Below are 17,127 nucleotides of genomic sequence, written 5' to 3' on the forward strand. Positions count from 1 at the left end.
TAAGTGATGGCGCTCCTTTAATATAAGTTGTACTGAAAAAGAGGGGTAAAAGAGATGGCTAGTTGTTCTGGTGCTGTTTTTGCTCCTCCATTTGTGGAACTGCTGGAACTATATGGTTTAATATTTACCTCATCAGGGTTCCCAAGTGCTCTGTAACTTCAGAACCAAGATGTGGCTTTCTTCAAACTGGGATTATAGGCTGTGATTACAGAATGAACCACAGGGATTTGAATCAGATCATATTGTTGGACCAATCCTTTTTCCTTCTTCCTGCTTTGAAGCCGTAAGAATATGGTTGCTAATACTTGGTTTCATTTGGTTTTGTGCTTTTCAGTGTTTTCTCAACTGTATTAACTTTTGATATGAAAACAGAAATATTCTGTGTTCTTCATTTGAAAATTGTGTAAAGGCATCAGTAGCAGTAGATTTGTTTTATTGCTTCTGTTGAAATTTTTATATTTGATTTTTCTTTGATTTTCAGGAGATCGTTGTCCTACCTGTTAGAAGTTTTCTTTTAATAAATTACAGAATATTGGGTGCCTGGGTGGCTCAGTGGGTTAAGCCATTGCCTTCGGCTCAGGTCATGATCTCAGGGTCCTGGGATCGAGTCCCGCATCGGGCTCTCTGCTCAGCGGGGAGCCTGCCTCTCTGCCTACTTGTGATCTCTGTCTGTCAAATAAATAAATAAAATCTTTAAAAAAAAAATTACAGAATATCATTGAACACTTCCTTAATAGAATATGCTATCTTAATCCCTGTAGTATTTTTTTTTTAAGATTTTATTTATTTATTTGACAGACAGAGATCACAAGTAGGCAGAGAGAGAGGGGAAGGAAAGCAGGCTCCCTGCTGAGCAGAGAGCCCGATGTGGGGCTCGATCCTAGACCCTGGTATCATGACCTGAGCCAAAGGCAGAGGCTTTAACCCACTGAGCCACCCAGGCACTGCCCCCCCCCCCCCCCCCCGTAGTATTTTCATATGTTGTATCATATGTCATACAGTTAGTAGATGTGGGGAATATTTTAAGAATATTCGGTGGGGGGTGCCTGGGTGGCTCAGTGGGTTAAGCCGCTGTCTTTGGCTCAGGTCGTGATCTCAGGGTCCTGGGATCGATTCCTGCATTGGGCTCTCTGCTCAGCAGGGAGCCTGCTTCCCTCTCTCTCTCTCTCTCTCTCTCTGCCTGCTTTTCTGCCTAACTTGTGATCTCTCTCTGTCAAATAAATAAATAAAATCTTAAAAAAAAAAATTCAGCGGCTGGGAGGTGCGTTGGTGCCTCAGTCAGTTAAGCATCTGCCTTCGGCTCAAATCATGATTTTGGAGTCCTGGGATCAGGGGCTCCCTCCTTAGAGGAGTCTGCTTTTTCCTCTCCCTCTGCACCTCCCCCTGCTTGTGCTCTCTGTTCTCTCTCTCTCTGTCTTGCTTATTACTTTCTTTCTCAAGTAAATAAAATCTTACAGAAGAAGAAGGAAAAAAAGAATGTTCTAAGGGTGCCTGATTGGCTTAGTCAGTAGATGTGACTCTTGTGAGCCCCACATTTGGTATAGAGATAACTTAAGAATAAAATCTTTAGAAAACCCAAAAAGTTTGTTCTAAAGCTAAGAGTAAGTAGAATCAGTTCCCGCTTTTTCTTCAAATATTGCCAGGTTGGATCTATGAAGAAATAATGATGTTTTGCTTAAAAGAGATTTGTTTTATATAAACAAAGAGTGAAGTATATTTGGTAAGATAAAATTTAATACTTATTTTACATTTTTATTAAATGTCTGTTTTCTCTTTTTATTTTTTTTGAAAAATTTGAAAACATATTGTCTTATAAAGTTTGATCTTTTAACTGACAGAGCCACTTAGGCGCCCCTGATCTTTTAAACTAATGAAATATGCATTTAAAATTACAGTTAAGGGACACCTGGGTGGCTCAGTTGGTTGGGCATCTGCCTTCAGCTCAGGAGATGATCCCAGAATAATAGGATTGAGCCCCTACTCAGCTCCCTACTCAGCTAGGACTCTGCTTCTCCCTCTCCCTTGGCCATGCCCCCCGGCTTGCGCTCTCTTATTCTCTCTCAAATAAATAAAACATAACATTTAAAAAAAATAAAGTTACAGTTAAGAAGTACTATTTTTTAAGAATAGGCTCTAAAATGAAAAGAATGGGTTCTGTGAAACCCACCCACGTTTCAAACATTCAGTAAGTAAGAAAAGTGCTGGACTGAGGGTTGAAAGAAGAGGGGGGAGGCTACATGTTGGGTGCGGTTTTGCCTGGCAGCAACGGTATGTCACGGAGGATGCTTCCGCATATGCTAAAGCAAAACCCAAGCCTCGCTGGTTCTGTGGGGTACTTGCTTGCTGTAGACATGCGAATTTGGCCAAGCCAGTACCTCTCCTTGGATGTAAGTTTATTCACTTCCAGCTGGGGATGAGCAGTTCCATTGACGCTGGAGCAGATCTTTCAGGCAACAGACTTGTTTCTGTGGAAGCTGATGGCTAGTTGTTGATTCATTCAACAAATAATGTGTTGATGTATCAAGCCCTGGGGGGTTCTTAGAGAGTAGCTGACTTAGTCATTGCTGTCCTGGAGGGTAAGTGACAGGGCTGTCATAATTGAAGGGCAGAGTGTCATCTGGTCAGTGACACCTCACCTGCTGTAGGAGAACTGGAAAGGCTTTCTGGAGAAAGTGAGATTTCAGTGAAACTTGAATTGAAGCACGTACCACTGAGTTTAAGAGAAAATGGTGGGTCGCCTGGGTGGCTCAGTGGTTTGGGCTGCTGCCTTCGGCTCAGGTCATGATCTCAGGGTCCTGGGATCGAGCCCCGCATCGGGCTCTCTGCTCCGCAGGAAGCCTGCTTCCCTCTCTCTCTCTCTCTGCCTGCCTCTCTGCGTACTTGTGATCTCTGTCTGTCAAATAAATAAATAAAATCTTTAAAAAAAAAAAAAAAGAGAAAATGGTAGTTTTTCTCTCCTAGGCCCTTGCTTCCCAGCTAAACTCATATCCCTCTTGCCTCTCTCTAAATTCTTCATTTGTTTCTTCGTTCCGTCAGGCTTTCGTTCAGCAACGGCTCTTTCCTGAACGACGAACCATGCGCCAGGCAGTTCTAGGAATTTAAACCTATCCCTGAACCAGTTAGATATTTTTGCTTTTATGGAGCTTATACCTTAATGTGGTAGGAAGATGCAGAGGGTAGACAATACTCAAAATAGTAAGTAAATTATATGCTCCGATCCTTCAAAATGCAGCCATAGTGAGGACTTTTCATTTTCTTGCTCTCAGGCTCAAGTGCAGCCCTGCTCCACTCTGCGCTTGGCTCGCTGTTCAGGCCCCGGCCCTGGGCTCCATTCCTCCCCGCTTTCACTCCTCCGGTCTCTTTCACAGTAGCTGCATCTGAGAAGTTTCCTGGAGCTCTAGTTTTGGAATCCACATTCCCTGTCGTCACATGCCCTCTTCACTTTTTCTGCGTAGCATGCATCTTGGTAATGGTTTCTTAGCTGCTGTGTCGTCATTTAAGGGCCTGCCTTTCCCACCAGACTGGAAATTGCATGAAGGCTGGGATGGTGCCTGTCTTGGTCCCGCCTGTCTTCAGGGCCTGGTACTGGCACACGGGCCCGGGAGCTGGAGAATGTCTGGCGGGCTTGGGGGTGGGAAGGAGAGTCAAGGAAGGAAGAGACCTGGGGGCTGGCGGGGCAGGCAGGCAGGACCAAGTACTGATACCAAATCACTTGACAACCACGAGGGTGGCTACAGTGGAGTATTACCATATGCTGGCAAAGATTCGGAGAAGTGAGAGCCTTTATACACTGCTCATGGAAGTGTACAATGGTGCAACCACTTTGGAAAACAGTTTGGCGGTTCTTCAAAAGGTTAAATATAATGTTACTGTGGGACCCTGTGATCTCACTCCTAGTTGTATAGCCAGAATATGTACGTGCACTCAAAAATTTGTACACAGATGCTCAGTGGAGCATTTTTCATAGTAACCAAAAATTCAAAACAGTCTACATTTCCATCAGCTGATGAATGGATTAAAAAAATGTGGCATATCCATACCAAGGAATAATATTCAGCAATCAGAGAAATAATACTGATACATTAAAAAAAAGACAAGGTCACACTATACATATTCTCCTACAACTTGCTTCGGCCACAGTGCACGCTATATTTGAGGTATTCTTAGAGTAGAGGGGTTACCTTCCGAAACCCCAGTCCTCTTTCTCCGGCACGGAGCCAGGGCATTTGGAACTCTGCTGAGTCCCGAAAGGTCCAGCCGATGGGCCGTGCCCGCCACTGGCCTTCCTGCTGTCCTTTTCTGCCACTTGATTTTTGTCTTCATTTTGCACCTCATGGACTCGTGTGGTTTCTAGAACATATGAAATACCTTCTGAGTTTGGGTTTTGTTCATGTTGTTCTTTCTGTTTAGACTTCTTTCACCCCAAATCTTGCCAGGGCAGTGGTTGTTCTCAGGCTTCAGTTTACATTTTACTTCAGAAGGACTCTTTCATTTTGTTCTTTATTTAAAACGAATTTATTAAGTAGTCTCTGTCCCTAACATGGATCTGGATCAACTTACAACCCCCAAATCAAGAATCACATGCTCTACTGATGGAGCCGTCCGGGTGCCCTGAAGAGGACCCTTTCTGGGCTGTGTGTTGACAGCATGTTCTCCCTGCCTGTCTCCCACAGTCCTGGTTATTTGCGTGTAACGTTGATTTCAGCTCTCAGTTGGTCTGTTTGCTCTTTCGGTTTCCCTTACTAAGGAAGCCTGTGAGTTCCATGAATGCAAGAGCTATTTCATGTAGTACCACGTAAGGCTCAGCCTCATCTTTTCAAAGACTGTGGCGTATTCCATTGCATGTATGTATCCTTTTTAGTACTAGTCCCTTATTGAAGGCCTTCAACGTTGTTTTTCAGATTTTCTCCTCAAAATACCAGCAATAAATTAAAAATTGTTGATTTATATATCTCTGTGTGTGCATGCATGTGGATATATCTATAGGAGAGCTTTCAAAAAATGAAGTTGCTGGGTTGAAAGATTGAGGTCTTCAAACTTTTGATAGATCCTAACAGTTCTTAAAAAGATAGTACCAATTTCATATGACATCAGTAGTAAGAGTCAGGTCTGCTTATCTTTAGGCCTTCACTCCTGGCTCTTGGCAGGTTTTGGCAGATCAACTGTTGTGTCTCGTTGTTTTAGCTTGTATGCCTATAATTATGACTAAAATTGTACATATTTCATATATTCTTGTGGATTTCATTTTATGGAAGCTTCTCATTTAATCTTTTGTCCATTTTCCCTGATAATTGTTGATCTTTTTCTTTTTGATTTAAGGCTTTTTATTAAAAAAGTTTTCCTGTCTAGTCTTCTAAGGAAGTTATACTGTGTCATATGTCATTGCCATTGAATTTGAAACTATATAGGGCTTTTAATCTCATTATGTGGCCTGATAATAGCTAAATATGCAAAAAGAACACATTAGAGATGAGTGTATTTAATAGCTTCTTGTGGAAACTGATAATAATGTGTAAGTGTCCAATATATAATATGTCTTGAATAAAATATCTTGGGATAAATGAGTGACAAAGGAAAAATGACTTTTTAAGACAGTTTAGTTTTATTTGGAAGTTTATTTTAGTGAGATGTGCTTTTCATACTAAGAAACACTTTTTTCTTAAGAGTTGCCAAATAAAAATATAGGTTGCCCAGTTAAACCTGAATCTTAAATAAACTATTATTTAAAAAAAAATGTCCCAAATAATGTATCATAGATATGTTAAGTTTTCTTAACATAACATTAGTTAAAAGACAAGATTGTTTTGAGACAGTTTTATAGAAGTGTTGGACCTGTGGTAGTTACCAAAAAAAATTTTTTTAGAAGTTTTGCTTTGTGTAAATATATGTCCACACATACATCTGTAATGTGTATATGATAAATATGACTAATGAATTCTCTGAATTATCTTTTAATATTTACCTGTTTGTCAGTTCCTCAAGGTAACAGACTTTTGTGACAGCAGGTTATTTTCTCTCCAAATATATTTTGCAAATATACTATTACACATCTGAAAGAAAAGACATGTTAAAAGTTTCTTTCTAGGCTCTTATAATCCAGCCTCCATCAGCCAGCACTCTTCCTGTATTTTGTTCGTGAGGCACTAATTGTTCGCATTTGGCAGGTTTAACACTTCCTGACAGAGAGGCTATTAGGGGGAAGTATTCTCCAGTAACTGTCACTGGCTTGAACAAAGAACCTTCAAACTCAATGTGTGGAAACCACTAACATTCTTAAATGACCCTTTTCATGGATTTTATCCCTTTAAGCTAAAATTTGGAGAATGTAGGGTCAGCAAAAACAGCAAGGTGTAATAAAGCAGTAAACCTTGATTTTTGGGAGAGTAGAGTGGGAGGTATAGATTTATCTCTGCCTTGAAAACAATTGTTATTTGGAAAATCTCATTAGCAGATGTGACTGCTTGGAGTTAAAAAAAAAAAAAAGACTTAAAACTGATGTCGCTTTCAGGACCGCTTTGAACTTAACAAGCACCTATTTGTGGAGCAGACTGGCTAATGAAAGGAAATTAAATTTTTCTGACAACTTCCCCTGCCAACCTCCTTATTCAGAGGATGTTATTAGGTACTGAAGACTTTTAGGGAAGATTTTTTTTTTTTATGAGGCATAAATGAACCAGTTATAAACATCCCCCGCCCCTCCTTTTGGGGGAGGATTCTGACATGGTTACTCTACATTTTTAAATTACTAGCTTAAAAAGCTTACGAAATATGAGGCTTCGCTTTACTTTTTTAAAGTAATTTTCCAAAAATTCAGGCATTCTTACTAGCTAATGGTTTCAAAACATTGTCATTTCTGGTGATTAGTTTACATCAAGGAGTTGTAAAGAAAAGCCACATTTCCTAGGGAGGCTTGGGCTTAACACCTTCTTTTTCAGCTTTCTCCTTTTTGTTCTCGTGGAAATGTATCAGGAGTGTCCTGTGCTTGTGCGGTAGGTGAGCATTAATGATCAATGAAATGGTTTAGATTCGAGGGAACTTTTTCTTCTCGCAGTTGCACTGGTTGGTATTTATCAATAATTAATCCTTATATTCATCAACTAACTCTTAACCTTGTACTTCTTTGGAAGGCATTTGCTTTCCTTGGCTTTTCGGAAGCTTCCCCCACACAAGTTGGTTCATGGAATTTAAGGTTTTAAATTGCATAACAAGATGTACCTAGTAAAGATAAAATATGTACCGGAGCAAAGGATGAAAAGAAAAGGAAAAAGTAATGGAGATTTCCAAAGGAATTTGTGGGGGACAATTGGCAATTCCTGTAGACACTGGAAATTTACTTTTTATTTCTAGAAAATCTTGAGCCTCTCCCAAACAATAGAGAATCAACTCCCCCTGCTGACAGAATCCAGGAAAACATGACATGTAAATATCAGAGCAAAGGAACAAGCTGGCAGTAGACAAGCTTTAATGATCTGATTTATGATTCAGTATTGATTGTAAACATCTAAATTCTGCTGTTAAATTCCAGCAACTGCACCAGATCATTTGGCAATTCTGGTTGTGCTTCCTGCCAGCTCATTTCAAACTGCTTTGAGTTTCTTAATATAATAATGATGAGGTAGAATTTACATTCCACTTATGGTATTAATTTTACATTTCTCTGAATGAAAAGAGTTAGAAGGTTGTAAAGTTGAACATTAAATGAATCAGAGGAGACAGTAGTGCAATATATGACTGCCCTAAAGACATTGTGCAGTGGCTGATGGGATTAATGTTGGGTCTCATTTCCTGCTTTTACAGGATGCAGATGAAGCTGTCAGAATTGCAAGGGAAATTGGTAAGTTCTTAAATTAACTTTCGTAGCATTTCTAGGTCTTTCAGCAGATACGGTCGAGTAAACATGTAATAAGTGACCGTATAGAGCAAATAATATTTTAATACTTTCAGGATTTTGATTACTTGTCCCTTTGGAAGAATGTATCAGCTGACTTACCATGTTCTGTTTTGAAACAAAAAAGTGAACTTTAAGTTGTATTTTGACTTTAATTATAGTTCTTGTAAATTGAAATCACAGGTTAGGTAAAAGAAGGAGTTGTCTTAACTCTTGAGCTTGGATGTAATGTAAATTTTAGGCACTTACTTAGTAGAATACAACTTATTAATGGCAGAGATGATTAAAATGAAGTTTTCCTATTTGACAAGGCCCTTCAAGTTCCTACCTTTTCTTAAGATGTTAAATATCAACTTTTAATAACTGTCCTAGGAAAAAGAATGTGAGAAATCAGGACTGAATCTTATAAATTGAAATAAAACATAAACTGAAGGTCTGAATGACTGTTTTCTTGACTGTTCTAGGTACAGTTACACTGGGCAGGGCTTATCAACTTTTTATTTTTTAAAAATATTCCTATTGCTCATCACGATTCTGTTTTCAGTATTTGCTAATTGAAAAATATATGAGGGTATATTGTTGTCAGGAATTAGCAATGCTATTAAATAACTTCACAGTTGTATTAATAAAATTAGTATTTGTATACATTTGCCAGAACTTCCTTAGGTATGTGAGAGGAATGAGAAAATTCTTGGCGGTCAGGAAATCTTAGCATCTTAGCATTCCTCCTTGGGTAAGGCCAAACTTTTCAGCATCCCACATTAACATTTCTTTAGTCCTGTTTTCTCATTAAGATTGATTATTCAGAATTATTCTTTTGACTGGAAGAGCATTTGATTTGGCAAAATTTACATAGTTTGTGTGTGTGTGAGTGTGTGTACACGCGTACAAGTCTAATTTCTGAAAGTAACCAATTGAGTTAGTAAATAACATTTTTACACTAGGCTCAGGCTAGCTTAACAGTTCTTCAGTGATCTGGAAAGTTGTTTGGTTCTTTGGGTTCCTGTTTCTAGTTGGGTCTGGCTAAATTATTTTGGTTTGACTCATGGTTAAGTGTGTTTTGTTTATTTGTTTTGCAGTATTGCTGCCAGCGATGTAGATTTTGACTTAAGACCAGGTCTTAGAAAATGTTATTTTATCTGACTACAACATCTCTTTCTTAATCATTTCTTCAGACATATCAACATTTTCAAAAAGCATTTCAGTACTTCACAGGAAGTACTTGCTGAATAAGTTGGACTACATGGAACTGATTTTTGGTTCATTCTTTGAAAAAATCAAAAGCATCTCCCCGAGGTTTGAAATCACTGGCATTCCTCACAGAGTTAGAGGCATGGAGCATACCTGTTGGCTTTTGAGGACACTTAAGTAATTTCATTTTGTTCTGTTGTATACTCTTAGATTTTTAAAAAGTTGTCTTTCTGGTTTTAGTTTAGATAGTATTGTTATTAACTCCATAATATGGTTAGCACAATAGTATCTACATAAAAAGGATAGAATGTTTGGGAGGAATTTGAGAAACAAAAGGGATTAGAAGAAAATAATGAATACGTTGGCGTGCCATATTTCGAATTATAACTCATCAACTCTTGAGCATTTCCTTTGTATAAATGGCAGGCTGCAGATTGCTTGCTTTTGTGTCTTGTCTTTTACCCCCCCCCCCTTTTTTTAAAGAATAATCTGTGACCTTTAACATAATCAGTTAATCATAACGGGACTCTGAACAGTTCTCATCACTTGGCTTTCCTCCCTTAATATTTTAATGCTCTGCTTTACTCCCCTTTGAGCTTACTCCAGAGGTTACCTAATTCGATCTCAGGCTCTTTTTTTTTTTTTATATTGAGGCATAACCTTTACGACTCCTTCCTCTTTCCTATCTTTTAATTCTTCTCCAATTATGCCTTCTCATTTGTGAAATAAATGATCGTAATCATGGCTGTTAAGAGTCAGAGTGCTAGTGTTTTGCTTATGCTGAAAGAAAGGGAAGCCATAAAACTTGAGGTGAAATAAAACATAATAAAGAACCAGGGTCATCAGCTTTATAAAGCATTTGGAATTTCCCTGAAAACCCTTCTGAATCACCACGGAAACCGCCCATAAAAACCTTTTTTCCCTCAAGTGCCAGGTTCTAAAATAAATGGAATTATATATTATTAGTCTCTTGGTATTCTGTTTCTTTTGGTGATTGATCAGTTTTGTTTTCTACTAATTTTATTGAGATGTGTCACATTTTAACTACATTATGTTTTTGATGGGCCTTTCTGAATTCATCGAAGAGTTGAATAAAACATTGATTCCAGAGGAATCACAGAAAAATACGCTCCTAGTTCTAAACAGCTGAATTATAATCAAACCTTTGAACCTATCCATTTCTGGGTAGCTGATTGTCCTTGTCATTCAGATTTCTGAGCTTCACTTCTTTCTGTGTTACATGGAGAAAATAAATTGATAGTCTTTTCTGTGGTTCCCTCCTCTCCTGTGTCTTTACTTCTCGTTCTGGAAACAGGAATCTATGCGGCCAAAGGAGGAAGCTAACTGCCGGGAGCATTGATGAATTAGGTGTCTTTTACATAACAGTAGCTCTTGTTTGTGGAGCATTTTTTCCTTGTTGCTGGCACTTTGTGAATGTTATTTCTAATGCTAATTCTTGGGTTAATTATTTTCATTTACATTTAAGAAACTAAGGATTAGAAATGGTAAGTAATTTGCTCAAGGTCACAGACCTACTGAGTGGTGGGCCTGCTTTAAATTTAGGTTCTTTTAGGGCCAAAGACGATTGATTTTTCATTATATTTTTGCAAAACTAATGGGCTTAGAGGGTGAGAGCTAAGATTTGAGTCACCACTTTGTGTAAGATTCTATAAGGCACTTAAGCATGTTGTATGTGGAATGGAAGAAACAGCCCCTTATCGTTGATAGGGTGAGAGACCATCAAGGCTTAATATGTTACTTTTGCTTGCTTGTTTTTTGGTCTTCCTTGTCTCTCTCATTCTCACTCCTGATATTTTCCTTTGACCTCTCCAAGTTTAGAGATACAGGGCTATAGATCCTCAGTTTATCTTTAACCTCAGAGACAGACAACAGTAATCAGTGAGCTCGATTTTCATTCAAGTTTGATCTTTTTCCTCGATCAAAGGTCCTCAATACAATCAAACCGAATTGATTGTAAAAAAGAAATTGTAGATCTCAAATCTGTCCTTTAACTACTTCTGGATTATTCTGAGTCTTTTCTTTTGCCGTCTTACTCAGAATCTCACATAGTTCCTGATTTAAATAATTTTTTTTTTTAATCTTCAGGTTCACCTTACTCTAAGCCTGCTTCATGCACAGTTTGTACATGTCAGCAAAGGTCACTCCCTTTACTCAATGGCTAAAGCTAAAACCCAAGATCTATCCTGGTGTTGTTGCCCTGTCATCCTATTGTCAGTATATCAATAGATACTGTCAATCCTTCATTCAGAATAACCTCCGATATTCATTACTCACTATCTTTATTACCAGTCCTCTCTCCCAAGCTACCATTGTCCTTGGAAGGACTGTGACAATAGTTTCTCTCCTCTTTTTGTAAACACTTCGAAGTCATTCTTCACATAACTGTCAGTGTGATATTTTAAAACTCTAAGCAGTAAGGACACACCCCATCTCATCCCATACTGTATTTGCTGGAAGCTTTCTAATGGCCTTTCCGTGCATTTAGATAAAATCAAAATTCCTTCCCCTGACTGCAACTCCAAATGATTTGGCACCTGCCTTTCTCTCCAATCTCATTTTATACTCCTCCCTTCATTGCCTTCTGTGGGTTGGTTGCACTGCTTTTCATGAATACACCAAACTTCAGAGTCTTAGAATAAGGTTTTTTGTGAGTGTGTTGGGGTGGCGGTTTGCATACTCTAGCTGATACTTTCACACAGAAGACTTGTAGCTTTTCATATATTGGCTTACACTGCCATTTCTTCAAAAGAAGACACTCTCACATTGCCACTCAGTCATTCCTCTTATAGCCATATTCTTAATCTCTATGTAGATGTTTTTCTTGTTAACTTTTTCCTCTCTTATTTTGAAAAAATTCAGTCACACAACATTTTGAAAGAATTTTACAGTGTGTACCTATATTCCCATCACCAGGATTCCACTATTAATTTTTTGTAGATTTGCTTTATCACTTATCTATGCATCTGTTAATCCATCTGGATTTCGGTGCATTTCAAAGTATAATTGCAGATATGTATCCCACTAAATTTTTAAAAACATAAAATTATATGCATACATATATGTATCCCAGATATCTCACTGGGGTATTGGACATGACTGTCACCGCAGAGAGTTCCCTCATGCTCCTTCCAAGTCCGTCCTCACCATCCTCCCCAGGTCCAGAGTCAGCTCGTTCTAAACTTTTGTACTGAAGATTCAATTTTTTAAAAATTGAGATAAAATTTCAATACTATAAAAGTCTTTCAATGTGTGCAGGTCAGTGGTTTTTGGAATGTTTACAATGTTATGCACCCATCACCACTGTCTAGTTCCAAAGAGTCTAGCTTCAAAAGAATCTCCATGTTCATTATTTCACCCCTTCTGCCTTCCAGCTCTTGGCAACCACTGATTTACTTTCTGCCCTTATGGATTTACCTGTTCTGAATGTTTCATAAATATGGCACTTTTTGTGTATAACTTCTTTCACTTAGAGTTGTTTTCCGTGTTCATCCATGTTTTACTGTGTATCGGGGCTTCCTTTTTGTGACTGGGTCATATTCTGTTGCATGTGATGAATACCACTTTGTGTTTGTGCACGCACAAGTGGGTGAACAGTTGGGTCATTTCCTCCTTTGACTGTTGCATCTAATACTGCTTTGAACCTACATCTACATGTATTTGGGTACCCGTCTTTAATTCTTTGGCCTGGATACCTAGTTGTGGAATTGCTGAGTTGTATGGTAATTCCATGTTTAACTTTTGGAGGAACCGCCAAAATGTTCTCCACACTTGACTGGACCATTTACATTCCTAACAGCCATGTTCCAGTTTCTTCACATCTTTGCCAGCATTTGTGTTCAGGTTTTTTTTTTTTTTTTAAATATGGCCATCCCTATGTGTGTGAAATGGTATCTCACTATGCCAGATATTGACAGAATGGATAAAAAAAACTCAATCCAGCTTTATGCTGTTGACAAGAAACTCACGTAGATCCAGAGACAGAAGTAGATGGAACATGAAAGGATGGGAAAAGATATCCCATGCAAATAGGAACCAAAACAGAACTGGGGTGGATGTACTAATATCAGACAAAATAGACTGGGAGTCTAAAACTGTTGCAAGAAACAAAGACGTTATGTACTGATTATTATAAACATATGTGCACCCAACAGCAAAGATTCCAAAATACATGAAGTAAACATTACAGAATGAAAGGAAAAATAGTTGTGCAGTAATAGTGGGAGACTGCAGTACTGCATTCTAGGTAGTGGCTCGAACACCTCCAGAGAGGATCGATAAAGAAATAGAGAGCTTGAACAATACTCTAAACCAATTAGACCTTATATATAGAACACTCTGCCTAACAGTAGAAGAATACACATTTTTCTCAAGTATCTCTTTATTAAAAGGAAGAGCAACTGACTGGATGATTGAGTTATAAAGAGTTTTTGTTTTTTTTTTTTTAAGATTTTATTTATTTATTTGACAGAGAGAGATCACAAGTAGGCAGAGAGATAGAGAGAGGAGGAAGCAGGCTCCCTGCTGAGCAGAGAGCCCGATACAGGACTCGATCCCAGGACCCTGAGATCATGACCTGAGCCGAAGGCAGCGGCTTAACCCACTGAGCCACCCAGGCGCCCCGAGTTATAAAGAGTTTTTAAGGGAAGGGAAAAACTATCAAACTGAAGTGTGTTCCTCATCTTACAGTGTTCCTAGAACTTTGTTCAAAATGGAAATACCTCCCTGCCCCTTTCATGGAATTGTCTTGATGGATTGCTTTTCTCTTAAAATCACATGAGATTCCCTGCATTAAATAGATTTTATTTGTCTTTGCAAATGATTGGTTTATGTTCATTTAGTTACGGTTTTGTAGATAGTTGACCATGTGGGTTAGTTTCCTTTGTATTTCTAGTACTTAAGACTATGCTTATCACAGAATATATATTCAGCAAGTGGTTATTCAGTGAATGAATCCAAACAAATGTGTGTATCAGTATACAAATGAATTAAATAATTACACATTTAAAAATTTTTTTCGTAATATTTGTAGATCCTAATTTGACATTAATTTTCTTATTCCTTTTCCCTTAATCTTTAATTTTGTAATGGAGATACCTGGGAAGAACAGGTATATTAAGTAAATTATGATAAACTCTCAGCAAATAGATAATTAAAAAATAATCTAAGATTATTCAAGTAAATTTAGTATGTGCTTATTAACAACTACTACTCAGCAATTCTTTTAGGTTGTTCTTGGATTCATTAGGCTGGGCTGATGGAACCTTCTAGGAATCTAAGATTCAGATGTATGAAATTATGTGACTGAATCTTACTGCCTTCTTACTTATCTCTGATGCTGACATCTTACGTTCTTTGCAATGTAGGCTCTCCTATGTCTTGTCTTGTCTTCTTCCCTCCTTTCCTCCCTACACTCGATGTGGCGCTCAAACTTAAAGCCCCGAGATCAAGAGTCTTATGTTCTACTGACTGAGCCAGCCAGGTGGTCCCTTCCACTTGTTTCTTTTTAATACTAGTCTACAGACTGCTTTGGCCTCTCTGTCTCTGAGGAGTGTGTAGGGGCTTATGGTCTTCCTTTCTTCTCTGCCTTGGCTGTTTTCCTCTGCCCCGTCTTCCCACCTTCCTTTTGACATGGCATTACAGTAACAAAGTTGCTCATTTTCTTTTTTTTTTAAATAAATAAGAACAAATTGTTCACACTTAAGAGGGATAGAAATACTCGGCTAAGCCACCAAATCTTTTATTTCCTCTGTTTCATGCTGCTGAGGAAATTTTTCACATGTGGTATATGGTTGTGTGGTTGAAGATACATTGAAGAAGCCTTTGAAAAAATATTATAATTTAGATATTCTTTACAATATCATATCGTGTTAACATATTTTCCAGTTTGGTCCTCAGTAAAAGATATGTTTCATGTGCTAAGGAGATTTAGTAAGAAATGCCTGAAGAAAAGTCGTTTTGAAGAGAGTAGTGTTAAAGTATTCTTTGTGAAATCCATTAATAAGTGAGGTTTTTCCTTTGCTATTTTCCCATTGATGAAAGAATGTGGTCATTTGAGGTCAGGCTGATACTCCCTGGGAGATGAGAGTTCTGTATCCTTCCCCGCCCCCCATCACTTAGGGTACTTATTTATATTTTCTTTTATTACTCCAGCATAAATGTTCTGGGTTTAAGCATGATTTTACAAGTTCCCCCTGCCTTTTTGTTTTTCTCAGTCCTTAATCATCTTTTGTTTTATTGTTCTTTCTTGCATTCCTTTTCTTTTTTCTCTTCTATTGCAAAAGGCTCTGCATAATGTTTTGACGATAATGTGAAAACATGGGGCCTTTGGGTTTTGTTGGGAAACTTCCCGTGAACCCCTTTTACTCTAATTTATCAATACATTGAAATGTGCCTGATTTCTGTTTCCTGGAGCAGAGTTAGGGATCTAAATTTTATTTGCCTGAGTAGAGGGAAACAGGTAGACAAGATCAGTTTTTCTGAAAAGAATAATTGCTTTTCCTTGCCAAATCAAAACAATTAATGTTATTTATTGGTTTACTTCAGCTTATAACACGTCTTGATTATATCTTTATGTGTACAATACTGGGTCATTCTTTCTTAAGCTAAATATATTTATATGGTTATTTGTTTATGTGTGTGGATGGCCAACTTAGGAAGGGCGAAGTATCCTGTGCCTTCTCACACTTTTTCATTTTCCAGTGGAAAAAATAGTGTTGATAAGTATCCCCTTCTGGTATCTTTTTTGGAGATTATATGTATGCTATATCTGTAGTAGTAGCAGAGATATGAATAATTCATAGCTGGACCGCAGTAAATAACATGTTTACTTTCTAGTTACTGGATGATTGTAGATCCCAGTTAGTATTAACACACACGGGCTGTATCACCTTAGTCTGAAATGCGCGAACCCAATGTATACAGCAAAACTAAGTTGATAATGTTAAAACTAACTATAACTAATTTGTAATTAAAAGACAACAATAAGATCAGTAGAAAATTATGACCAAATATATACAGATATACAGCATGGGTAATGTATTGATGATGGTAATTATTTCCCCAAATTGGTTGAATTTAAACTACCTCTTTGTGTATGCAGTAGGAACTTTTCCACGTAGCCCAGTGTTGTATGGCAACCACATTTCCTAGTGTATTCTGAATTGTATTTCCTTGGAAACTGTAGTAATATGCTAATTTCCATTTGAGTCCGTGCAGTTGTCCTTAGTTCATGAGCGTTCTAGGATTGCGCATTTGCATTGCTCTTTCCTTGTGATCTTAAGCAACAAAGACATTTTCTTCTTCCTGTGTGTTCGCTTCCCATCGGTCACGTTGTGGGGTAGGAAGGAGTTCTGTTCTGTTGCCAGCCTCATGCAGAGAATGAGGCTGATGGAATTTCTACCATCTGCAGTGTCATGGATCACAGAGGCAGGAAGCAGAGAGGGCTAAATTGTGAGATCAGCAGTGAAGCTTTTCCCATGATTCAGTGCTCACTGCTAGATTTCTGTGTATGGTTTCACTATTCGTGCGTGATGGTCATCACCCCCCACATCTTGAATTCGTCAGCTTCTCTCCATTTCTCGCTGTTCTGTCTGTTTAAGCTAATCATTGTATAGCCTTCCAAATGTGTTCCTGTCACAGGTGGGATTCCTTTGGAAACAGGTTCTGGAAGTTTGTTGGGGCCAGCATGCGTGAGGGAGTGAAAGAAACTGGACTGAAGGAGAAGTTGAATTGAGTTGAGATGCAGATTCAACAAAGGCCTAATCCTACGGAGAGCTCTGGTCTTTCATGGTTGTTGGAAATTGGGGCCATGGGATTGAGCCTTTGTATACCCATGTCCGTTTACCACTGATTGTGGGCTGCCCCTAAGAAGGGGCAAGACTTTGGGCAGAAAGCTGAGGATCGGTCCGCTGTCAGTTGCCAACAAGACTTTCAGCAGCTGGGGGAATGGCCTAAAGTGGAGCTCTCAATAGAGATCCCTACTTAACAATTTTGATATGTATTTTTCATGATTGCTAATTTCTGAGCTT

At 38.4% G+C, this 17,127-nt stretch overlaps 1 protein-coding gene and 1 long non-coding RNA gene across 3 annotated transcripts in view; both read left to right on the plus strand.

Moving 5' to 3' along the window:
- PCCA (propionyl-CoA carboxylase subunit alpha) overlaps positions 1 to 17,127 on the plus strand; it is a 403,241-nt gene that overhangs the window by 124,998 nt on the left and 261,116 nt on the right. For both annotated transcript variants that reach the window (XM_082700821.1, XM_082700820.1), the window contains exon 8: positions 7,798 to 7,834. In XM_082700821.1, the coding sequence (XP_082556947.1) occupies positions 7,798 to 7,834 (37 nt within the window). The remainder of the gene's footprint in view (positions 1 to 7,797; positions 7,835 to 17,127) is intronic.
- On the plus strand, positions 1,338 to 5,734 carry LOC309849082. Its single transcript, XR_014303478.1, has 2 exons — positions 1,338 to 2,729; positions 2,938 to 5,734. It is a non-coding gene; the product is annotated as an uncharacterized lncRNA (long non-coding RNA).

The sequence above is a fragment of the Mustela nivalis genome (genome assembly GCF_964662115.1).
Source record: "Mustela nivalis genome assembly, chromosome: 15".
Lineage (NCBI taxonomy): Eukaryota > Metazoa > Chordata > Mammalia > Carnivora > Mustelidae > Mustela > Mustela nivalis.